The sequence below is a fragment of the Ictalurus punctatus genome, chromosome 11 (assembly GCF_001660625.3).
Source record: "Ictalurus punctatus breed USDA103 chromosome 11, Coco_2.0, whole genome shotgun sequence".
NCBI classification, from domain to species: domain Eukaryota; kingdom Metazoa; phylum Chordata; class Actinopteri; order Siluriformes; family Ictaluridae; genus Ictalurus; species Ictalurus punctatus.
The window spans coordinates 8641704-8667680 of NC_030426.2; the positions used below are offsets into that span (position 1 = coordinate 8641704).

General features: G+C 36.8%; 1 protein-coding gene across 3 annotated transcripts in view; it reads right to left on the minus strand.

The window, feature by feature from the left end:
- ca16b (carbonic anhydrase XVI b) overlaps positions 1-25977 on the minus strand; it is an 87914-nt gene that overhangs the window by 24831 nt on the left and 37106 nt on the right. For all 3 annotated transcript variants that reach the window (XM_053683646.1, XM_017480345.3, XM_053683647.1), the window contains exons 3-8: positions 15808-15987; positions 12675-12823; positions 8430-8525; positions 6336-6402; positions 5714-5871; positions 3667-3862 (exon numbers count right to left, since the gene is read on the minus strand). In XM_053683646.1, coding sequence (XP_053539621.1) covers positions 3667-3862; positions 5714-5871; positions 6336-6402; positions 8430-8525; positions 12675-12823; positions 15808-15987 — 846 coding nt within the window. The remainder of the gene's footprint in view (positions 1-3666; positions 3863-5713; positions 5872-6335; positions 6403-8429; positions 8526-12674; positions 12824-15807; positions 15988-25977) is intronic.

Genomic DNA, 25977 nt, shown 5'->3' on the forward strand with positions numbered 1-25977 from the left:
GTTCAGTGGGCAGGGGAGAGTGTTATATGTTGCCCTGATAAGAAAATTAAGCCTTGCCTTGGGAATTTCCACAGGTCCACCATTCTGATGTTTCTGCCAACAACGCCTTCTCATGGAGTCCAGGCTCCCTGCCGTCCCTGTGCTACAGCCTTGCTTTTATAGCACCCGTCCTCCATCCTTGTCACTTCAGACACCACCAGTTCCTTCCTCTCCATGGAGCTTCTCCCCACCCAAGGCCTGTCCTTCCTGCCAATATTCTCTTTGTGATTCCACTTGCGGCCTGTGTGGACCTGGACGTTTGTACTCCTCCTGGTCAGTGGACTCCGTCAGCTCCAGCACTAGCCTGGTCTTCCCCTGCTTGTAGCCCATGCTGTTGGCAGCTGTAAGATCTTCTTGCCAAAGAGACCAGTTTCAAGCCCAGCCACTTTCAGATGAAAGAGTTAACTTTCTCATCCATCTTGCTTACTGCGGATAAGGGGATTTCACACAATTAAATACTACTATAATAAATATAGTACGATCAGTCTGCAAAGGAGTTTGCAAAGTTTTTTGTGATTGTTGCAGACAAAAATACTTGATTTTGCTGTTTCTGTGCTTTTTTTTGCGAAAAACTACTTGAATTGGTGAAATTGCAATTGCGCGCAATTGTTTTGCACGGTCTTTCACAGTGATGTTTCTTGGTAAATGAGACCTTTTAGCTGTACTCATGTTCGACACATATGAATCAAAGAGATCTTTGGCTGAAAGCGCGTTGTGATGACGTCACATTATGCGTCTTGGCCCAAATCTGTGGACAATCTGCTGTAATTTTGAAAAATTGCAAGCTCCTCCGAATATTACGGAGTTTCCTTGATTTTGCATAAATTTCTACGATAGCAAAAATCACAAAATCCTGTAGGGACTGTACAATAGAGCAATATAAGTAAGAATTCTCTGGTTTGTTGAAAAGAGCCCTTAAATTGTTGTATCTGCACCAGAAAGCACTCAGCAATTCACATCTGCATGTGCATGGAGGAAAGCAGACAGTGAATTATAAAAAAGGTGGAAATTTGGAACAAGAGGTGATTAAAGAAAGGGCATCAGCTGTGAAAGTTGGCCTCCCTAGAGCTCCATCAGGCTGAGTCACTCAGCAAGAGACCATTATCTTCATCTGTTCAAGCGACAGCTTTATAATCACTTCTGCTGCTGCTGTACACCAGTAATAATCCGGGCACTGTAGAGCCAAACACTCTAAGAAGCAAAGTTTTAACTTTTGGATTAAACAAGATAGGGTGCTCTATTTCCGTGCTGGTAATTTGTCGGTTAATGCTGGCATGTTGCTATTTTGGTTGGATGCAAGCCATATTTTACACACTGCTTCTGCTTTTGTCATAAATGACTGAGGGGCAGTGCAGTGATGCAGTGGGTAGTGCTGCCTCCTCATAGCTCCAGGGTCCCAAAGCAGTTTCTGAAGATGAGTGAATAAATGAATGAATTAATGAAATAATGCTCTACGCTAAATCAGGTGGAGCGGAACAAAAGGTGGTGTACCATTCAAAATCAATAGACTCTTGTGCAGATGCAGAGACATTTTCATGACCTCAAGTGCAGCCTTGTCACGTTCCTAAAAAGCTTTGTTTCTGGATATTAACTGCTTACAGTATATAAACTATTATTATTTTATCTTTAACAACAAGCGCAAAGGCCATTTCACACCAAAAGCTTTCATGAAGTGTTTTAGTGGACCACAAGCTTCTGTTTTAACTGGCATTTCAATCCATGCCTGCTGTTAAAAAAAATTCCAAAACCTCCATGAAAATCCATTCAAAATAATATCAATCTATTAAAAATAACCAGTTTATTTGCATAATAATTAACAGTATCAATGTTTTTAGGATACCTAATAAAAGGCACTCAGCCATCATTTTGCATCTCCTGGATTATGTTGCACCTTCACTTTCTATCTTGCATGACCTTCATTTGATTCTTTCCCTTTTTTCTTTTTTTTGGCTGTTGAAACTGGTTTGAAGCCAATTATGTAGATAAAGCTCTCAGGCACAGGGCTTTAATTCTCTGATTTGCAGCAAACTCTTTAAACAAGTGTTTGCTTCTAATGCAATCAGACAAAAATAAGTATGTACATGCAGTGATCCAGAGCATTCAGTAATTCTTATAAAAGCAATATATATATATATATATATATATATATATATATATATATATATATATATATATATATATATATATATATATATATTTTTTTTTTTTCTTTTCTTTCAAAAACACAATAGTTTATTGTGTTTGGGAACAAACTGATAATATAGCTCATATACTGTTATAAGTACAGATATATACACAGCAGAAAAAAGAAAGAATCTTGTATTTTTATAGTGTTTATAGTGAGAAACCATGCCGAGGGGAAAATGTACTCAGTGTGTGTGTTTAGCGCACAGCTGGTAAACTCTGTCATTCTGTTTAGATTCATCTCTGACCTTCTGCATGTTTCCTGTTTTAATGTCTTCTCTACATTAACGTGTTATCTGTTTTTTGAACCTCTTGCATTGTTTTAAGGATTCTTGTGGATTTTGGCAATAAAAATGAACATGGCACGACTAAATTCAAGTCTACCACTAAAATATTGGCATTAAGTCTAATGACAGAGATGGGAAAAAGTATTTGCTGTAAATTCTGTCAACCAGCAGATTATTTATATTATGGATATATGAATCTTCCAAATGGACAGAAAAATCTTTAAATGAAATCTAATCTTATGCCATTAAAAAAAACTTCACAGAGACTTGATAGGAAGAAAAGGGGCTTATTTGATTACTCATCGCAGTAGTACACATAGCACACGTCCTGATATTGAAGCCTATTCATTATAATCCTACTTTTTTCATCCACTGTGCGATGGTCATGAAGATACAATAATATACAACACGCCAGTCTTATGCCTTGTTTTTGCACATGTGCCATTGTCACAAAAAAATAGCTTGGGATGAGAAGAAGTCACCCTCAGAGACAAACAGCTTTACTTGCTATAACAAGACTGCAAACAACTGATTGAAAAAACACAAGGAAAATGTGACAGAGATTGATTCATAAACAGTCAGGATAGAAATTGTTGTCCATGCAGGGTTTTCACAATCTATTCTGCCACACTGCAGTCTGTTAGAATTAGATTTTATTTTTGCCACACAGTATCCATTTGCGCTGTTTTATTTTTAGAATGAATATTAATGATGATTATTCTGCCCCTTGGCTGAGTTGCATTGCTCCCTATTCATCACCGCCAAAAGCAATCAATTCCCTCTGCCAGGGATGGAAACAACAGTGATTTATGGCAAGAGCATTCAAACTCCTGCCCATTTGATCTGCTTGGCCTGGCATGAGCAGTCTCTTCATGGTACTCTCTTTTATCAAATAGGATGCCTGACTGCTGGACTCCATAGCTCCTACTTATTAGAGAATGTTCCTACGCATATTAGAATTTCTAAGTCCACCTTTACAATCCACTTAATTTGACAAGTAAAAGAAAACAAAAATAAGCATCCACTTATCTATTTTAATTTTCATAGGTTTTTTTCGGGTAGGTAGCTTAGTTTGGCAATATCCAAAAGTTTATTTTCTTTTAATTCAACATTCTATCTTTTCCCTATTCAAACAAACTGGTTAACCTCCCTTTACCTCTGGAGGGCTCAGTGTCTGTGGAGCTGGTATGCCCATCAGTCATAGGATCTGGAAACCAGGCGTCCTTCACTGCTGATTTGACGACACGCCGGTTGTGCAGATCTTGAGTGGGCCGAAAGTTGTTCCTGAGGTACTCCACTGACTTCACGTGATCCTGTTGCTCAGTGGTAAAGATAGAGTAGAATGCTTCCAACTGTAGGGCACAAGTCATAAACAGAAGTGTAATATTAATGGTCTGCCATACACCTGGTTCCCATGGTCACAGAATCAGCGTATCCTTCAGAACACCTTAAGAACCATGTTCGTACTCGACTTAATAAAAACATAGTGTGCAAATACAGCTGTTCACTCTGCAAGCACTGATAAGCTTGCTCCCCCTGTAAAATTGGTAGCTTGTATTTTGACAAGGCTGTCAATGTCTAACAGATAACACTGCCTCAACCATTCCACATGTCAAGCAAAAATATCAAAATGTTTTCAGGTTGTCTCTGGGAAATGTTTCATTCTAACAGCCTTAGGTAAAGTGATATCTAATGTGAAAGAAACACACAAGTGGCTAGAATAGAGAGCATGCCGTGTATAGCTGGAGTGGGCTGATTGAGTGAAGTGCTTGAACACAGCAGTGCGATAATCCTCACTGGAGGGCAAAGCGGTGTGTGCATTCACACAACCTTTTAGGACCTGATTCACTAATGCATGTGGCAGAAACATAATGATCAGAGCTGAGAAAGTACTTGCCAAATAGAGATTCAGGAAACTGGACGTTCTGTACAGTAAAAGCAGTGTATGCATTCACACAGTCATAAGATGCTATGACCTACCACATTTTTTTTTATGATTCATTCATTCATTAATTAAATTTTAATAATCACTATATGCTTTATCAGGCTCACAAAGGATTGCACACCAGTCCATTGCATGACACCATGCTCACACATTCACAGCTAGGGCAATTTAACATAACCTGTCCACCTACATGCATGTTTTTGGGAGGTGGGAGGAAAACAGAGAACCTGGAGAAAATCCATTGTGCATGCTGGGAGAACATCATAAACTCCACACAGACAGTACCCTGAGCTCAGTAACAAACCGAGGACTCTAGAGGTGCAAGGTGGCAATGCTACACATTGCACCACCTTGCCGTTCCATTTTCTACCATGCCTAATCTTATTTTTATTTATACTGTTTCATACTGAACATGTAAATCTGGTTAACAGCAGTTGCTTACAGGAGATTAGAAAGTTTCAGATACTGTGCAATTGGACCCAGTGGGAGAATGGGACTTTCAGTTTGGCTTGTGCACAATCTAGCACTTTCATATTCCAAGAAATGTATATATACAGACACCATACACAGTTGGGTTACTTCCACGTGCATGTGGGAAGAAGGATGGGAGAAGGACACTAGTAAGATTACAAGATTACAATAAACCGAACATAAGATTATTTAACCTATTTCATGCTGTTTGTACTAATTTCAAGCTTGAAATAGTCTTGCTCTATTGTCAGATAATTTTGCTCATTTTAAGCATTTATTTCTAGAAAGAAGCAAAATTATCTGCCAATAGAATAGGAAAACTACAAGCTTGAAATGAGTAATAATGTCTAGAAATAGCTTTAATGATCTTATATTTGGTTTAATGAAATCTTATAATAAGAAATACTATATACATTTGACTATATTCAAGATATTTTCAGTTGCTAAGATGACATTTGTTTTGCAGTGTACATGACTGTATGGGTGACACATCTCGCTGTCTCTCCAGTCCATTTTCTTTTCAACAGTTGTTTCTGTCCTGCACTGAAGCTTTCGCCTACCTACAGGCTCCATCTATAGAGGCATGAAGTCAGACTAAAAAGCACTTTAATAATATTCTTAGCAAAATAACAGGAAAAAACATAACTAAGTCTATAAATGTGCATCTAGTGAGACTTCTAGTGAAACATAGCGTTTGCTCTTTCAGCTAGTTTGTGCAAAATCTGATTGGATAAGCTCTTTGTGTGTGTGTGTGTGTGTGTGTGTGTGTGTGTGTGTGTGTGCTTACCTGATGGTAGGAGAGGTAAACAGGTCGACTGAGGATAATCCACTCCACAACTTTACTACATGGAGGAGTAGTCAAGGAGCCTGCGTAACGATAGTAACTCCCCAAAGAGGATGGTAACAGGTCCCTTAGGACGAAAGGCGCAAGATTCGTCTCCTTCTCTGGTGATTGCAACACATGCAACAAATATACCCCAATTAATGCAGTTTTTTTCAGCTCTAAATAAGCTCTGGGTCATGTAGTCATTATCACTGTGCTATAAATCTGGCCTGGTATTTTGTAGTAAATTTTGTAAATCAGGTGTTTATATGGAGGTAACATCCAAGTGCCAAATTACCAGAGGTGTTTATCATGACTATTATTGAGCCAGTTTGGCTTGACTACTGGTCCATAAAAAGTTTGTAATTTGTCCAATTTAAATCAGTCCTGGTCTGCCTAGACATCTTGAGTAAGACTAGAGTAGATATCTTTTGCATGCATCTTTTTTCTTTTTTAAATACATATGAAAGCATATTTTACATCTTTAATTGTTCCAAAAGTGAGATTTCACCAAATGTCGGGTAAAGACATTTTTAAATGTCTTTTAAACATTGTACTCATTCTTCCAGTCGAACAATTAACTCACCATGATGAACAACCCGTTTGAGACCGGCGATGATGGGCTCAGCAGCCACATTGTTCTTCTTTCCTACCTGCAAAAGACAGTGACAAAATTCTCTACACGGAACCTACACAGACCTAACACTCTATAGTACACACTGTTATATAGTTCACAATCCATAAATATTTACACATGACTACGATGTTATGATAGTGCTGATAAACATACACTGCATTCTCACACTGTCCCTCAGGTGACAGGTCTATTTCTCAGGCTGAAAGTAGAGCACAGGTGTGTTAAATGTAGGTCTGTTGTCAGGCATTGATAAACTAAGAAGCTGTGAGTACCTAAACACTTGCTGTGAGTTCTGGAAGCTTCATGGTTCATTGCTATTGGCATTAAGAGGATTGCTGTAATTTAAAGCAGGATGTGTTCATTCCTCTGGGATGTGAATAGCTAATCACAGTGGAGCTTCCATGTTGGAATCTCCTTCAGGTTCTGCCTTAATCCTACCAGACCATGCTTCTCTATATCTAATCATCTAGTATCTAATTAGATGAATAAGATAAATCACCAGCTTAGATAAGTGCTTTTTCTTTGTGTCAATAAGGTTGTTTTTTTCTTCAAAAACTGAAAAACAAGACTGTTGCATTCACTTTCTTCATCTTCATCCCACAAATGTATCTTTAACCAAGGCAATTAATTTCAAGCTGCTTCTGCATCAGTCAGAGTGATTGTAAGGATGAGATAAATGACAGTTCAAATCAAATCAAGTATATGCAGAGAGCTGTGAAAAAAACAACATGTATTTATGTTCACAGCCACATAATTTGCATGTACAGTACTGTGAAAAAGTCTTAGGCACATGCAAAGAAATGCTGTAGAGCAAAGATGCCTTCAAAAATAATGAAATTAAATGTTTCTCCATTTTTAAAAAAATACTATAAAGAGCAATAAACAGTAATAAATGAAACAAAGGCAATATTTAGCTTGACGACGCTTTGCTTAAAAAAAAAAAAGTCTCAGGTAGAATTAGTGCAGTTTCATAAGGAAATGAGCTGTAAGTTTTATTGAGAATCTTGCTGAACCAGCCACGGTTATTCTGGAGACTTTGACTGTCGCACTTGCTTCGTATTTTTGCAGCAAAATCCAGCAGCCTTCATTATGATTTTTGTCTGAAAAGACGTCTGTTACCACTTAATATACTGTTTTCTTCACCGTCATACGAACAGTTTTCAGTAACATTTAATTTTGTGCTGGAAAACTAATGTTTGGGAATCTAAAATGTTTTTGTACTGACTCAATAATGTAGAAGTCATGAAATAAAAATCTATAACAAAGTTTGTACTAAAAAAAAAATAAGGTGCCTAAAAATTTTGCACAGTATTGTGTATGTATTTGTATTTCATAATATATGAAATATTATATATGTAAATCCCACATATAGTATAGTATAGTACAGAAGTATCACCCATTACCCCAAGGAACACAGAGTCAGAGAAAAACGATATACTTATACAATATAAAAAAAAATTATTGCCCTTTTGGTATTGATGCTGCATGGAAAAGTTTAGCATTATGCTCCTTCTCTCTTTTCCCCTTTCTCTTTGAAGAACTTTAAACTCAGTAACACAGACACCTGACTTATCAAACGATTAAGTGTAATTTTAGAAAAACAACTGAAGCATTAACCTCATTGAATGAAACAGATCAAATCCATTCATTCATTCATTCATTCATTCAATCAATCATTTTCAGTAACTAATTCATCCTGGTCAGAGTAGCAGTTGATCCGGAGTCTATGATGAACACTATTGTGAAGAGGTAGACACCAGTCCACCACAGGCAGCACGTCAAATATAGCAGCCAGTAATATACTCTTGTACATATTAGTTGTAGTTGTATTCAAACAACCCAATCTTGTACTGCATTTGTAGCAATTGCAAAGAGCGAGGATGAGTTCATATGAATGTTGCAATAAAAGAGAAGCTATAACTGATAACCTTAACAATTTGTGACTTTTGATGCATGTTGGTCTGCGCAAATTCTTACAAAATTGTAAGATGATATGTACTAAATCCACTTTGTGTGCTGGAAACTGCAGAAAAGGATCCTCACCTGGAAGAAGACAGCCATGGCAGCGATGATCCTCCTCTCCTTTATTGCAGTATTGAGACTGTCAAAGTCATCCGAATTATAGAAGAAAATCTGCATCTGTGAACACACATAGGGAAATGTGACTGGCATTCATCAGCTCTTTAATAAACTAACAAAGCACTGAGCAGCTCACACCTATGCACAGCTTTGCAAAAAGGGCTACATTACATTGTAGAGAAAATCCTATTTGATTGATTCACAGTTCTTTGTCATGCAGAAAATCCAATCCACATTTCTACAGATATACTCTGTGTGTGTGTGTGTGTGTGTGTGTGTGTGTGTGTGTGTGTGCGCGCAAATAAATGCAGGATCTCAAGCATATCCTCATTCAGGAGCCTATCCACATTTTGACATTTGTGACAATTAAGGATTATTCATTCTCCTAGAGGATGGATTTAGAGTGAATGCAAAGTTCCCTAACAATTCACTTAAAGATGACACAATATACACAGTTCACATGTGACCTTGAACATTGTATCAAGGCAGTCACACAAATTAGTTTTAAAAAATATGTCAATCTGCAAGACACGTGCAATGGGAGTAGACAGAAAGTGAAAGATATTTGAAATGAAGGAAATAGGATTAGCAGTCTCTCTCTATCTTTCTCTTACTCTCTCGCTCTCTGACAATATTGTTCTGACTCAACTAATTCTCTGGCAACCTCTCATCTTTCAGCATAATTCTCCACATCACTGTGTTTGCTCAACATGTAAAATTCCACGTTTATTCACTGTCCTCCATTGCACCTTCTATGTTTTCTATGCAGATCATTTTAACTGGTACATTGAAAGTGCTACATATCAGTGATGTCAGTTATGGTTGTCAAATTATGTAATGCCGATCGCTCTAATGAGGTAGTGGCATAGAGAGCTAAACCCAATCCAGGTGCAAAAAAGCAAAACTGTCAGGCAGATCCATTTTAGACAGGACATTTTTATATTAAGAACACTCTCAGAGTCCCCAGTTACTAATTTAGTTTAACATGCATCTCTGAAGATAATTAAAATGAATTCAAATGTAAATGAATCACATGAATCAGTGTCATACACTATTGACAATGTGTTAATTATTTTGACATTGGTTAATTTTTTTTTCCCAGGAAAATGGTAGGCAACCCACTGCATAATTTCAAAACTCTACTGCTAGGGTAATGAAAAGGGAGGTTTAAGTATGTCTCTTTGTGAATTTAGATTCTATATATTAGTGCTGTGGAGTTTTGTGGTTTAGGAACCAAGTGTATTTTGTCCTTGCGCAAGAGTTAAAACTAAAATGAGGGTCTGTTGTCAAACCATCAGAACGCCACCCATCCCCACAGTCAGAGATCACAATCTCGTGAATATTAACACTATTCATTTCCTGTTCCAGCAGGTTTGTCTATAGATTCATTGCAAAGTCTTGCCCATTTCTGTGCTGTGTAAGTTTTGAACTTTAAAGCACTGAATGCCTTCAGTGTTTTCTTGATCTCATTAACCTCAACCTACTTTTGGATTGCCCTTTTGTTAAGTTTGCCATACTGAATGGCGTATCAAGCACTGCCTGCCTTTCTGCTTTGAGTACTGATCTACAATTGTCTACTATGCTTTGTATACAATTAAACCTCTAAACATGGGTCCTGCCTGATTTTGATATTGACATTTGAAACTAAGAGTGGTACAATGGATATAAAAAGTCTATACAACTATGTTAAAATGGCAGGTTTAAAAAACAAAAAAAAAGAAAATCATGTCAGAACTTTTTCCATCCTCAGTATGAAATTACAACTTATCAACAAATTAAGTGAAAAACAATCATAAACACTTTTGTGAAAAAATAGGGGGAAAAAAGTTACAATAATCTTGTTGCATAAGTGTGCACATGCTTTTAAAATTGGGGATGTGGCTGTGTTCAGAATGAACCAATCACATTCAATCTCATGTTCAATAGTAATTATTATATAGCTGTCGTCAATGAAATTATTCTGAGTAACCCTAAACAAAAAGATCCGCTGTTTCTCTATGATTTACTTGACATCGCTATGGGTTCATCTGACTCCTGAAGCCAAGGTCCGTAAAGAGTTTACAAAGCATGTACGGTATCTAACTTGTATGTAACAGGTAACTTGTGGAAAGATATCGATCAGGAGAGGGGTATAAACGAATTTCCAAAACATACAATGTAAAATATACAATGGAACCCTGTGAAGGCCATCATCAACAAGTGGAGAAAAGTGAGCACCACAGTGACGTCAACAAGAACAGGACGTCCCTCCAAAATTTAGAAAAGGACAAGACAAAAAATTATCAGGGAGCCTGGCAAGAGACCTGCAGTGACATTAAAGGAGCTGCAGGAATATCTGACAAGTACTGATTACTCTCTGCATGTTACAACAATCTCTAATATTCTTCACGTCTGTGCTATAGGGTAGGGAGGCTAGACGGAAGCCCTTTCTCACAAAAACATCCAAGCCCAACTAAATCACCCCAAACCATGTGGCAAAATGTGTTATGGTCTGATGAGATTCCAATTCCAAAAATATAATAATTCCATAATTCCAAAAAGTACGTCTGGTGCAAAAAAAAAGCACATAACCAAAAGAACACCATACTCAAGATGAAGCACTGTGGTGGCAACATTATGCTTTAGGATTGCTTTTCTTCAGCCAGAACTGAGGCTTTTATCAAAGTGGTGGGAATCATGAATAGCTACAAATACCAGTCGATTTTAGTGCAAAACATTCAGGTGTCTGCTAGTTTATTCTGAAGGTGAAAATAAATTTCACCTTTCAGCACAACAATGACCCAAAGCAAACATCCAAATCAACAAAGGGATGTCTTATCCAAAAAAGATCAATCTTTTTGAATGGCGTAGCCTAGCCTAGCTGTGCATAGGAGGTGTCCTCGCAATTTGATGGATCTAGAATGTTTTTGCAAGAAAGAGTGGGAAAATATTGCCAAATCAAGATGTGCCACGCTGAAAGAGTCTTGCCCAGAAAGAAAAGTGGTGTAATAAAATCAAAAAGTGCTTCAACAAAGTATTAGGTTTGGGATGTACACACTTATGCAGCTAGGTTATTGTAAGGTTTTTATTTTTCCTTTTTTCCCTAAAAAGTTTCTGATTGTTTTTCACTTTATTTGTATACTTTGCAATTACACATTAAAGCCAGGGAAAGATCTGAGAACATTTATATTAGGGTCATTATTTTACTTTTTAAAAAATCTGCCATTTTAATGGGGGTGTGTAGACTTTTTATATCTGCTGAATGTTCCAGACAAATCAACACATCACAAGACCCCAGGGCATCCACATATGTTGCAGCTGAACACCAATCAGCACTTCCAAAACCTTAAAAAAAGAAAGAGGAACACAGTCAAAGTCTTGCTAATGAGAACCAATTACTCTTCCTCTGACTTTTTTTTACTCTTCCTGCAGCCTTTAATGGTGTCCATTTGTAGCTTGTATCAGCATTCACAAACAGAATCATATTAGCTTGTTTTCATCAGCTTTAAATCACATTAGCCAATTTGCATACTCTGAAAAGGGTTAGCATTGATCTGGGGTCTGAAACACTTCCACTTACACATGTTTAGCCAATACTCCTAAATAAAATAGCACCAGTAATTGTACATAAAAATATGAGAAATGTGCTAGATTTAAAAGGAAGATTTAAACGCACACATGACAGATGTATGAAATGCCACAGCGATCTAAAGGAAAGGGTAATATTAAATTAAATTTAATATTAAAATTTATTTTTATGCTGTTAAACAAGATGTATTTTATACATAATGCATAAGCAGATACATGTGACAGTTAAACTAAATGACAAAAACATTATTAACACTTTTCTAAACATTTCTATTTCCAATTCAGCAGATTACTTACTAAAGTCGATCATACACAGTTCAAATGAGGCATGGGCAGAACTCATCACTCTAGGATCTCACTTAATATTGGCAGAACCAATTTAACACTGGCAGATTTACTATGAGAGCACATGTACTGCTCATTTCTTTTGTTAAACTTCTTAGGGTGAAGCCAAATGAACTGGGAATAGAACAAATGCTATAGCAAAAAAAAAAAAACTGAGCAGGCATTGCATTGGTGAATAATGCATACTGATCTGCACTGAAGTTCTTTAACTCATAGTGTGAGTTTGAGCCATTGCAACACAGTAGCTAGTTATCCCTTCCAAAGGTGAATTAATAGGACCAATACGGTTTGCCTTACCTCAACTGGAAAACGCTTTCCATTAATGCTGTGCTCTGAGCCGGCTGATCCATTGCTGAGGCCCCAGTGAAACTCCACTTTCTCTGCCTTGAACCGCCCAGGTAGACCTGCTCCTCTCACAAAGTAGTCATTCTTCAAAAGAATGGCGACTAGGAAGAAAAAGGAGAGATGTGCAAAAAGAAAGGAGAGATGTGCAAAAAGGGGGAGGGGGTGGTATGACATGACAACTAATTACTGCAGCTAAGTTGAGAACTAGCTCTTTCCTTCTATGCTGAGCTCTTTCTCCATATCTAGAGGCTGGGTGGAGTGACAAAAAAAGGAGCAATGAAGTCATTAATACAAAAAGATTTATGATTCAGTACTTCATTTTCACAACAACTGCAAGGTTGTTAGGAATTAAATTATGGTTTTATAGGATTTTAAAAAAGTTGAAACAGGATCGATAACACTAACTACAAACCTTAGAAATGTCTGCTGTGCTAGATAAGGGAGGAGGTATATATGACATATATGCCCGTGACTATACAAAAGATTATTCCAAACAGACTGATTTAGTGGTAATTGGTAACCATTGGTAACAGTTCAGTATTCTGATGATAGTGGTCTCTGGTAGTGATTAGTTGAATGAGCTGAGATAACCAGTGATGAGAGTAGGCCTGTCTTCAGTTCTAATGACCTTTAAACATTTGTGTAGGGATAGCATATGCATAATTTGTCTTAATATCTAAAGGGGAATGTCAAATAGCTCATCTGAAGCTCCAGACCAGCGGATACTAAGAGCTCTGCACCTAGGGTAAGTAGCAACTCCAATTGCTATTTATAGTGATGTGCTACAGTTTGAAAAATAGGAGCTCCTGGATGAGGAACTTTCCCTGGCCATGATATGAACCGTGGATCTCAGTTGAAAACCACTTTTTCAAATAACCCATGCAGTCTACATACATTATAAAAGAGCTTCATCAGTTTCAACAGTGGTAAATAAATTAGCATGGGAAGAAGTCTAATTGGCATGGTCATTATACATGATTGATCATTGATTGGCGGTGTCACCTTGAGAATGAGGTCAGTAATCAAGTCTGTACTGGGGTGGAAATGCCGGCATTGTGACACAGATAGAGTTTTCAGGATACCAGTCTATGCATCGGTGAATCTTAAGACTTTCTGCAGTGGATGTGTGGATGTCCTGCATTCATGGAAGTATGAATTTACCGAAACATTTGGGGGAATATTGCGGTAGCAATGTGTGTGTAATCAGAAAAACAGCGTTACAAGCATGTAAGGCACTTTTAGTTATTTGTAACTGTCAGATTGTAACATGATTGTGATTTTAAATTTTCCAACATGGAAAAATCTATAGGAAGGGCAGCTTGGCAGCTTCTCAGTACCATGACAAGTTGCATTTTTGTCTTATTAACGTCAAGAGAGTGAAAAAGAGGGATTTGGGATCCTACATCTTACTCTAAAATGAATCACAAAATCAGCTTCAGAGTTTTTCAGTTGCTGTTCTTTGTCCAAAGGGTTATGGATTTGTCTTTAGCTCTACATCACAAAAAGTCAATGAGTTTTTCTCTTTATTAGTACTATACCCCACAGATTAAGGTAGAAGGTATGCAGTCATGGCAGTTCTAGGAAGGTGGGTTTTCATTGGGTGCAGAACTGAAGTCTTTCCTTTATAGGAATTGCAAAGATCACTGGGTCTCAAATTCTGCTGAATCCATGATGTACAACAAAGTCTTTCATAACAAACAGAATTCTACGACAGCAAGGGATCCAAGTGCAGAGTTTTCAAAGGGAAAATACAAGTGATAAATACAGAAATCCAAACAAACCTGGAAACAGTGCTCAAAGATGATCGAAGAGTGTAAAAAGACAGGTCAGTATCAGAAATACCAGCAGTAACCAACCATTAAGGAAGATAAATGGCTTCATTTGCAAAGTGTATAAAGCAGACTTCAAGGAAAACTACTATGTAAGGCAGGGTGTACTGTATGCTGTAGTTGATGAATGCTGACTGCAAGTAGATTAAACTAATTACATGGTAACTATGGTAACAGTTCAAGTTCTGGGAATAGTGGCAAAGCAGGGGGTTTTCACAGCATTTATATGAGTAATGTTTCCTGGATCACAAAAAATGGTACCAGTTGGTCCTCCACTCCAAGTCCCCACCTGGGAGAAGATACTGTAATGTCAAAGTGACAGGAATTCATTAAGTCCATTAGGTAGGCTGATAGGATGGCATGCACTGGAGTATACTGGTCATTCAGACCATGTCAAACCCTTTTATGTGCAATGGTGCGTGGTCTTGAGCTTGTGTTTATATATAGTTTCCTGTTTACACAAAATACACATAATTGTATTTATAAGATGTTGAAAGACATTCTTTACAATTCATTGCAGATTTTCTTTTAAAATTGGTACAACTTGGTGCTGTAGATAGTTACTGCCATTTCTGGAAAACGTGTAGTGCTATCACGGAGTGTGTATACCAGTGGTACACAGGAATATGAGTCTCTGGTCAACTGGTGTGGATGGTATCAGTGAACATGCCAATAGGCAATGTCAATCTTCAGTAAAGCTTTCATTCAATCGTATGGAATGTGAAATGACTTCACAGTTAAATAGGATAAATGATGCAGGGACCCTGATAATACAGGGATTCTGACAAATAAACAATAATTTAATTCATAAACAACTACTCAATTTAATTAGAAATCTGTTGAAGGCCAAGAGCATTATGTTAAATGAAGATGTCTGTAGATTTCTGTTTGTAATGTGCACTCTTTTGTTGCTGATAGATTCAAAGAAATCCACAAATATATTCAATCCAATTCAGTTTTTTTGCTACAAAATGCAAATACATGGCAAAGTAAAGGCCAAAGATCAAAAGAGAGCTTTCAAGCATTTTTGACATGTTTGAGTTCATTCTTTAACTTTAAAGCAGGAGGTACGTTTTTTTAATATGCTGTAAAGATCAGCAGTGTGATCTGTATAAGAGGTAAAAATTCAGTAAATGATATTATTCATCATAAGGTTCCAGTATCTACAACAATCATTTTCTATGAATCCTTCAAATGCCACTGAGATCAAATGCATATAGTATGAACTTCAGAAGCAATCTTACTTAATGTCTTACCTGTTTTGCCTGTGTTCTTCATGGAGGTTTTGTTAGATGACTTGACTTCAAAGCCCTCCAGTGTGAGCTCCTGGCACTCCTGAGAAACCCATGCATGTTCATCTGGGATGTTGACAGGTGACTGGTTTTTCTCCCCACATTCAGGGTACATTGATGCCCATCTCCATGGCCCATGCATCCCTTCAAGCAGATACAGAAGCAAAAATCAAAATAGACACAGACTCATATTTTTGCATAGGAGCTGGGTAATGGGGGTGTAAAATAAACCCTTATAAGAAGACTGTCCATTGATGTTCCCTATCATTGGAAAGAAGCAGGTATTTAGGCCCAGTTGTTTAACACACCTTTTTAATCTTCGATTTTGAAGAAAGTTGACTGAATAACAAGCATGATGTATTTCACTCTGGTTTACAGATGCATTATAGCATAGACTGAATAGTGGCTAAAGTGGTTAATGACCTACAGCTTGCTTTGACCTTGTTCTGGACTGTTTTTATTTTTATTTTGGTATACTTGAAAAGAAAAGTGCTTTATTGTGTGAAAGAAAAATTTGATTTACAAATTATTATTTATAGTTCAGAAAATTATTCTTTGTGTGCTTGTAACAAGGGACTCAGAGACGCTGAGTACGGATCCATGTTCTGGAGGTTTTATTAATACAAAAATCAAGGCAATCCAGGTGAATACCAAAAATACACAGAATGCAAACAAATCCAACTCTGAGGCAAATGCAGGAACAAAAACAGGGTAAAGACTACCAGAGATCAAAATCAGCAAACAAAGATCAGAGGGCTAGTCAACATGCCTCAGAACTTAAACAATTGCAAGCAACCTTTAAAGCTTCACACCTTGTACCATGAAGTCCATATTCCTTAAATGTCAGTTATTCACGAAATGAACTGGTAAACTGTCATTCAAAATGAAAAAAAATATTTCCATAAGCGGTCATTTCAAAATAATAGCTAATAGCCAATTTTTTAAATTTATTTCAGATTTGTTTCCTATATCAGATTTTCATTGGGTCGATAGTGTACTATTACTAATACTAATTTGTTCATATTTGGTGGCATTGCCTTTTAATTGCTTGAAGTTGAATCATTGGGGTAGCTTTCCAAAAGCTTCGCACTATGCTAGACTTTTTGCTCATTCCTCCTGACAGTACTGGTTTAACTCAGTCAGAATTGTGGGCTGTCTTACTTGAACACATCTTACTTTTTCAGTTCAGTCAACAAACGTTCTACGGGATTCATGACAAGGTTTGTGATGGTCACTCTAATACGTTCACTTTGTTGTACGTAAGCCAATTTGTTACAACTTTGGAGGTATGCTAAGGATCACTGTCCTGATGCAAGCAAGTTTTTTACTTTCTGGCTAATGTCTTGAGGTTTTGTTCCAGTATATTTTAGATAATTCTCCTTTCTCATGATGAGATCTATTTTCTGATGTGCACCAGCCCTTATTCCACCCTTCTTCCATAACATAATGCTTCCACCCTCATGCTTCACAGTTGGGATGGTGTTCTCCTGACCATTTTTGCTTCAACTGAGAACCAGAGAACTCTCTTCCAAAAGGCTGGTGAACAGTCTGGCTTTTTTAAATGGTAAATGGCGCACTTATATAGAGCTTTACACTGTGTCTCATTCACCCATACACTCACAAACCAAAGGTAGCAGAGCTGCCATGGAAGGTGCTAAATTGCCATCGGGAGCAACTTGGGGTTCAGTGTCTTGCCCAAGGACACTTCGGCATGTGGAGTCATGTGGGCTGGGAATCGAACCGCCAACACTACGATTAGTGGACAACCACCTGAGCCACAGCCGCCCCTGATGATTTTTATGATGGTCTTTGAATAGTGGCTTCTTCCTTACATGACAGCCTTTCAAGCAATGGTGATGTAGGACTTTCTTAAATGTGGATGTACATATTTGGTACCTGATACCTTCCAAATGTGGAACCAATTCCTTTGTTGTTGTTTTGAGGTTCAGTTGAAAGTTTCAGACCAAACCTCTTTCAACCCTGGGATAATTGGTGCCTCTTACCTGAAATGCTTGTTGTACCTTCATTTTGGACATTTCAGAAATTACTCCTAAGGAGGAAACAGAATTGTTTAGGTTCTTAATTTTCTTTTTTTAAGTCTTGGCTGAGTTGCTTGGATTTTCCCATGCTAGGATTATCCCATGGTATCCAGAGCAAAAGGCACTGTCTCTAAAGCCCTTTTATAGCTACAAGTACACTCTCAATTAACTCAGAAGCTCAGCATCAGAAGCTTCTTAAAGTCATTACATCAATTACATCACAATTTCTGGATCTTCCAGCCTATTTAAAGATATAGTAAACTTGGTGTACGTAAACTGTGACAAACTGGAATCTTATATAATTAATTGAAAGCTGTAATAAACCTGTCTCCAAAGTAGATGCCAAAATTGACTTGCCAAAATATATGTATGGTAACATGAAATCTGTAGTCTAAGTGTATGTAAACATTTGGTCCCAACTGTATTTTATTTGGTAATTTCTTAATAGTGTTAGGCTCATTTTACCACCAAATTGTTAGTTCAGGCATACCTAAAAATAAACCAAAACCAAAACTCATAAGAGTGATTCAGCACTTGGTTCAGAGATTCCAAGGATCTTATAATTTTTGCTTGTATTTCTATTAATTGGCAATTGCTTCTCATGTGCAGTTCTACTTCACCCATCCAGTCATCAAGGGTGCATACTACCCAAGTATACATATATACATTCACTGTTTAGACAGTATCACATTGACCGCAAAATCCTCCTCTTGGTATTTAAAGCACATTTAAATGGTATATCCTTCTGGTATCACTTGCATATTTACTTAAGCAGTAAATAGCTCAGTAAATAGCTCATCCTGAGCATTTCATTCAGCCGAGGCAGACCTACTGTTAGTTCCCAGAATTACTTGCAACTAAGCCAGTGGAAGATGTTCCAGAGAACATTGGGAATATTATGTGTTTTTAAATCCAGACTAATAACTTAAAAAATACATTTAGCAACTATTCAATAATTGCATTATTGATTTGTAATAATTAACACAGACTAGGAAATGTATTATAATTATTGCAGTCAATGAAACATGAATTATTTATCTTTTTCTAATAATTGCCTTATCGCAAAAACTTTGTTGATAAGGTCATCTAAAATAATACAACACATATCCTATACCAAAATAAAGCTGATTGCCTCAATGTAGACCAGTCTCCACAGTCTTTTGAGTAATGTATTTCATTGTGTAACAAATTAATTGTGTTCATTTTAATGGAATAGTTTCGGTAATATTGCTAAGAAGTCTTTCTTCAGGATATATAGTTAAAGTATAGTTTTTATACACTTGTGCATATTCATGCATCCTTGCATGTATCCTTCCACTCCTCTGTGAGGGAAAATGTGTAAAGATGCTCCTAAATTTTGTAACATTTTAAAATAATTTATTATTCTACATATATTTCGTGATTTCAACTACACATTCTCTGATACTTTAAGATGGTTTACATACATTCCCCTGAAATGGAGGCTCCATGTATACTGGCTCTGATGTATCATACACTATAGCTATAAATACCATTATAATAAAATTCTACAGTATACTGTCAGTTTATCTTCTTAATCTTGCTTCATTTTTTTGTGTTCAACAGAACAGGGTTTAAACAACATAAACTGAATTTTTTATCTCTGTGAATGTACAAATAGCAAAACATAACCAAGTTTACTCATTTACTGAATCACTATTCTAATTATGTGGCTCAGCTTCTATAAAATTTATATTCATCAGCATCTAAGACTGCCATTGACAGAGAAATATGAGCACAAACTCTTAGCAAACAGAAGAAGAAGCTGAGCTGATTAATGATTTCATTAGCAGTAACAGTCAATATAAGGCTATATTAAGTATGTACATGCTTGCAAATGCTTTAAACATCATTTTGTTCCTGAGACTTGTTAGGTTCTTAAACATCAATTTGTTCGTGAAATATTGCTGTAGGTATAATTGATCCCATTTTGTTGTGATAAAGATATATCTAGAGCAACAAAGATTTTAAGCATGGTACAATAATATAAGTGCATTTAGGCTGTCTTACTTCCATTATGAGCAATTCGAAGCTCCAAAGAGGACATCATTTGAAAAAAAAATGACTGCCACTTTCATTTAATTATAGCTTATTACATTTTTCAACATTTCAATCAAATGTCACATTGAAATGAAAATGGTCAGTGAGATGCAAAATAGAGTGCCAATCTATGAAAAGCTAGTCTAAGTAAAGGATCTCCTGTTTTTGCATTTTCCAACTGTGCATACCAGGGTTAATGTGTACTGCTCTGAAAATTATTGGCAAGTTGGAAAAGCCGAAACTGGAGACTGAAGCGAATAACTCCTATTTCATGACTGTGTCTACTCTGTTATCAGGTTAACACACTGGCTTTGCCATGGCAACGACACACTCTCAGTGAAATAATCAGATCCACAATCTAACTATCCACTCTAATTTCATCATCATCATTACCACCACACACTCTGAGCTCCTCTGCTGGGCTCGATAGTGAGGCTGAAAGCAGGAGAGAGAATGGATTATCCCCACATATGCAGAGCTGCCATCACAATGCTGTCACAGAAACAGCATCAAGGCAAACCATCAGAAGCCATATGTAGTTTGACTGCAATGACTATTAAATCAAACAGCTTCTTTGACTCAAATGCTAATAATTGGTATTAGCAGCATAAAGTCCTTGCACTTTTAGCTTTTTATAATGTGTGTCATATTTTGACAGAAATGTTGACTGAAATGTTGAAAGATGGTTCCAAAGTCTGATCCTAGAGTATCTCTGTCCTTCACAGTGTTTTTCCTGCTCCAAACGCACCCATTTCAACTATTCAGATAATTAACAGGCCAGTATGAGATCAAGTGAATGTTACAGAGGAGCGAAAACACTAAAATGTGCAGCACAGGGGGTAGTCCGGGATCAGTATGGGAACCTGTGACATAACTCATGCGTCACTTTTATCAGTCAGTAAATTTGACTGTACCATCTAAAAGCTAATTCCATTACACTCCTAGCTGTGTTCAGATCCACCTAATTAACATGATGATACTTTATGACAATCTCTTTAACATGCTCTGACCGATTAAAAATCCAATACCTATATCTTCAGGCCAGGGACATAATGCTCATGGGAGAGCAAGGAAAGATTTCTTTTCCTTCTGACAGATTAAGGTCAGATGACTTTCCAATGGGAGAGAATGAAGTCATGCTTCTCTTTTGTAAAGGAAAGGTTGCTCCTTTTACCCAATTAATGAGAGGACAAGTAGGTCGTTTTACAGTTCTAGACCCATAGCTGTGGTATGGAAGTCTTCTCAGAGCTGTACTAATTGACATCACCTTTTCCAGAGACACACCACTAGTTTCATACACTATCTAAACCTAAATGTATATACCTGAATTTAATGAAACTAAACACTAAATCCTGAACACACAGAGGACACAAAAAAGGTTTTAATTCTAAGCAATACGGCCAACTTCTTTTGAAAGTGCTGGCTTTAAACTTCAGTGTTTTTTTTGTTTGTTTGTTTGTTTGTTTGTTTTTTTGAAGTTGATATAAAAATTGTTTTATGTTTGGTCTAATTGTAACTCGCACAGGACACTCATTGGAATATATTTGCCATTTTATGTTTTATAAACAAATATAATATATATACAAAGTATATATACAGTCATGTAATTTTGCCTCTGTACAATGCATTTTAAGTGTAGACTTTCAACTTTAATTCAAGGAGTTTAACAAAAATATTGCATTAACCATTTAGGAATTACAGAATCCTAAATGGAATTTAGAGAATTTACAGAATCTGTAAAAAAAAATGTTGAGTTACAACACACTTCCTGTTAGCTCAAACCAGTCTGGTAATTCTCCTTTGATCGCTGTCATCAACAAGGTGTCTCAGCTTGCCGACCCTCTGCTCACAGGATGTTTTTTGTTTTTCGCTCCATTCTGTGTAAACTCTAGACACTACTGAAAATCCCAGGAAATCAGCAGTTTCTTGAAATACTCAAAACAGCCCATCTGGCAGCAACAGTCATGCTATGGTTAAAATCACAGAGATCACACAGGTTAAAGTGTGCGTATTGGTGTATATATACAGCATTGCTCATATTGTCTTGTGTGTATAGGCAAATTCAAAGCTTGCAAAAATGGCCAAAATAGCCCCAACCCCTCACAGATTAATACATTTATATTTCTATTATACCACTTACTTCTGACAATAAAATATGACTTTATAGAGCACAGCTTCAGGCTGTTGGTTAAGTAGCAATCAAGAGAACAGTGGTTGGCCATTTGAAAACATCAAAAATCTGAAAGCACTTGCATGACTTTCAGCATATGCCAGTACACAAGAACAGAGAGACCAGCAGGACTTCATGCCTCTGCTACATGTCTACTTGTTCACATCCCAGTTGGATTCTAAGCCTTTTCTATAAAGTCCCAGGGCCGCTCATCTAATAGAAATGTTCCATGGATGTTGGTTTACACTTTGCCACCACCCACTGATTTCTTCCTGGGATGTTCTGGCCCATTTTGATTGCAAAAGTTCTGGCAGAGCTGTCCACTATGTTAGGCCAGGATTTTAGATCTTTACATGCATACACTTGCCTTATTTTATCTCACTGTATGCTGCAGGGCTTCTGCACTACAGCAGGCAGCTTTAAACACTGAAATGAAACTGAATGGTGTTCACAGTATGAGACGCAGTCCTTGATTTAATCCTTTTCTTTTGTGTACGCAGTTTATTTCTTCTTTTGCAATTTGTGTTCTTTCTTCTAGTCCTGAAGGTAACTAACACATGATTATCATTCAGTTGAGACTAAGTGCTATTAAAACAATCAAAAAAATGTGATCCAGACTCCACCAACAGCTGCTATGCCTACCCCTGCTGACAATATAAGATCAAAGAACTACACTGGTTGAAACTTTTGGATACTGTTTAACGGAAACTTAATATCAACCCAAAATCTAACCCAAATATCACTAGTATAGTATATTGTTTTACATTTAATCATGAGGACTACACAACTAAGAACAGAAAGGACAAAGTAATCTTCTTTTTTTTATTAGTAGTAATTATTTTTTATATCAACAACTCAGAGGGAACTAGGGTAATCTCAAAATATTTGGTTACCTCATATTTCTGCAAACTCGAAATGACAAGACTGTAATCTTTAATTTACTTTTTATTCATGAAATCATTTTGTTTTTGCAAGACTGTATGCGGTTTTGTTCTATTTCATTGATACTTTTCTGCTGGAAACAAAATCATTATCTTAAAATCTTGCAAGAAATGTAAAAAGTACAAATAAATCATGATTTTTGTGGATCTGTGCTTGAGACATCCAAGCTTGCTCATCCATTTTTAAAGGCTTCAGAAGCTGGACAGCATGCATTTTTGATTAATCACCAACTAAATAAAAAAAAGATGCTGGAGTCAATCAAACGCATCTTAATTTCCAACATGCATAAAATATAAAAAAGAATGTCACTCCAGGTCTTCTATAAGAACAAGACACATAGCTGACTATGACCAAGTTAGCTAGTGTGTGTTCATCACAACAGTTATGAAACCTATTAAAGTGCTGCAACAGTAGTGAGAGAACAGCCTGATTTCCCTGTGGATGTGCTGTCAGTGGAAACTGAGTTCATTAGGAATGGTTGAGGGGTAGGACTGTGGTACAGCATCAAAGCTTCTGGGTCCCAGGTTCAATTCAGAGCTCAGGTTGATGTGTAGAGGCATAGGTTTCCTCTCAGTTCCCTGGTTTCCTCCCACCTACTAAACACATACCGGTAGGTGGATTGGCTATGAATATTTGCTACTAGGTGTGAAAATGTGTGCAAGTACACGTGTGTGTGTGTGTTTGTGAATTATCTAGGTTTTTCTTAAAGGTTAGTTGCTTATCATATGTTTCAACAAGTTTGATTTAATAATGGTGACCAGAAGCCCGTAGCATTTCCTAATTATATTGAATTGCTTACAAATTATCAAACTGTCCACCTTTCAATCTGTATACTAATCATATTCTCATTTTGACACATTTGTCATATTTGTATTTGCATTTGTTGTTATATCACAGTAACACTTTAATTTCCCTATAAGGGATTAATAAAAACGTATTTTTTTTTCTTATCTTGTCTTCTTCTTCTGCTTGTTCTTCTTCTTCTTATTATTATTAAAAGTTTTTACTTAGAGCCATTTTATTCTTAGCAGGGATTTATATTTTACATTAAGTTAATTATTTAATTTATTTAACTTGCTTTTTTATTTCTTTTCTCTTTTTTTTTCCTAAATGTAAAAAAAAAAGAAAAGATAAAAACAAATGTAAACAAACGTAAATTATTTCTCTACACAGGGTGTCCCAAAAGTCTCCATACATAGAGGAAATTAAGACTTTTTAGCAAAATGACTTCCAAAATTTTCTAACTTTTTTTTCTCAGACAGCCATTAAGGATTCCTTTAACAAAAGAAGAATGTATTGAACTCATTCTCATTGAAATCATTCTCTGGATCAGGAAGCTGTTGCAAGGTTGTGATGGACATGCAATTACATGCATACCAACAGATGTGTTAAATCGAGTTCATCATGAGTGGGAGAGATGACTCTGTGTGTGTTTACTAAGAAATGGCAGTCAGCAATCCCATTTTGCTAAAAAACTCTTAATTTCCCCTATGTGTTGAGACACCCTGGAAAGCTGTGTGAACCACTATTACATTATTATTATTATTATTATTATTATTATTATTATTATTATTATTATTATGCCATGTTATCATTTCCATCAAATAATAGCACCAATATTTCATGCCTTGCCGCTCTTTTGGTGGTGTAAAATCACAGCAGGCTCAATTACTTCCATTGTGTGTGGCTGCCTCTCCACAAATCTTCAATGGTCTGTTTAATCTTCTCCTGTCTAGGACTAAATGCCTGGTTTGTGGTACCAGTGACAGAGGCACTGCAGCTGTTCCGCCAGCTTGAAATATACTCCTTCTACTTTGTATGACAGTGAGATTGGCATCCCTGTCGCTCCGACTGTGGTGGCATTTTTCGGAGTTTGAACACTCTCAGCGTCTAGAGTGCTATGCTGCTGTGCTCTTCTGAAGGAACAACCAAATGTGTCACAACATGAAGTCTGCTGTCAAAATGCCTCATCTGTTCTGATTATGTGAAAACTCTGCATGAAGCACAGTAGCACTGTGAGCCACAAGACAAATGATTGTAGTGACAGAGGTTGCAGTGATATCATTGTATTTTTCAATAACGGCCTAAAGTAGACAAGCCAATGTATGATTGTATGATTTATTGGCTGTAAATGAAACACAACATAAACACAAACACAACACAAAATAAAACATAAAAATAACTTTAGCACTAAAGAGTCCAAGACTAAGTCTTAGTTAAATGGGGGGGGGGGGGGGGGGGGCAGGTCCCTAGTTAGTAGGGTCATCAGGTCATAAAATTTTAAATACTTGGTTTGGGTGCATTTTACACTATCTTAATTTACATATTCAGAAAACTGCCCTGTTTCAGCCATTTATTAATTATCAATGGTCTAGTGCAGCTATAAAGCACTGCCAAAAAGTCTAGTGCTGCCATAAAGTTTAAACTGGTGGTTGTCCTTTTATAGGGACAGACACAAAAGGCATAAGTGAACCTCCATTACTGTTATCCTAAACTGATCTCCAGTCTATTTTCTGAGACAGATGGTACGTTCTGAGTTTGACAGTCCCCTCACAATTCTGCCTTAAACAAGATAATTTCAGTCTGAATTTATAATATAGAGGGCTGAAGAAATAACATTTCTGTCACAGGCTGAATGAATTCATTGTGGCTTGACCTATTCTAACCCCACCATCCCCTTCTTCACAAGTCTTCAAAGCTTACGTTTCTGTTGGAGAAGAAAAAAAACATTACCGAGAAAAAAAAAAACTCCTCAAAATCCCTTGAACATCTCTAGTTCATCCCTTGGGAGAAGGAGAACTAAAGGCTTCGTTCATTTATTTCCAAATTAGAAACAAGGACAATGCTACAGTTAAACTAAAAGTAGCGGATGAATGGAGTCAAAAGTATTAAATCCTGAAAAGTTACATTTAAAGTTACTTATTT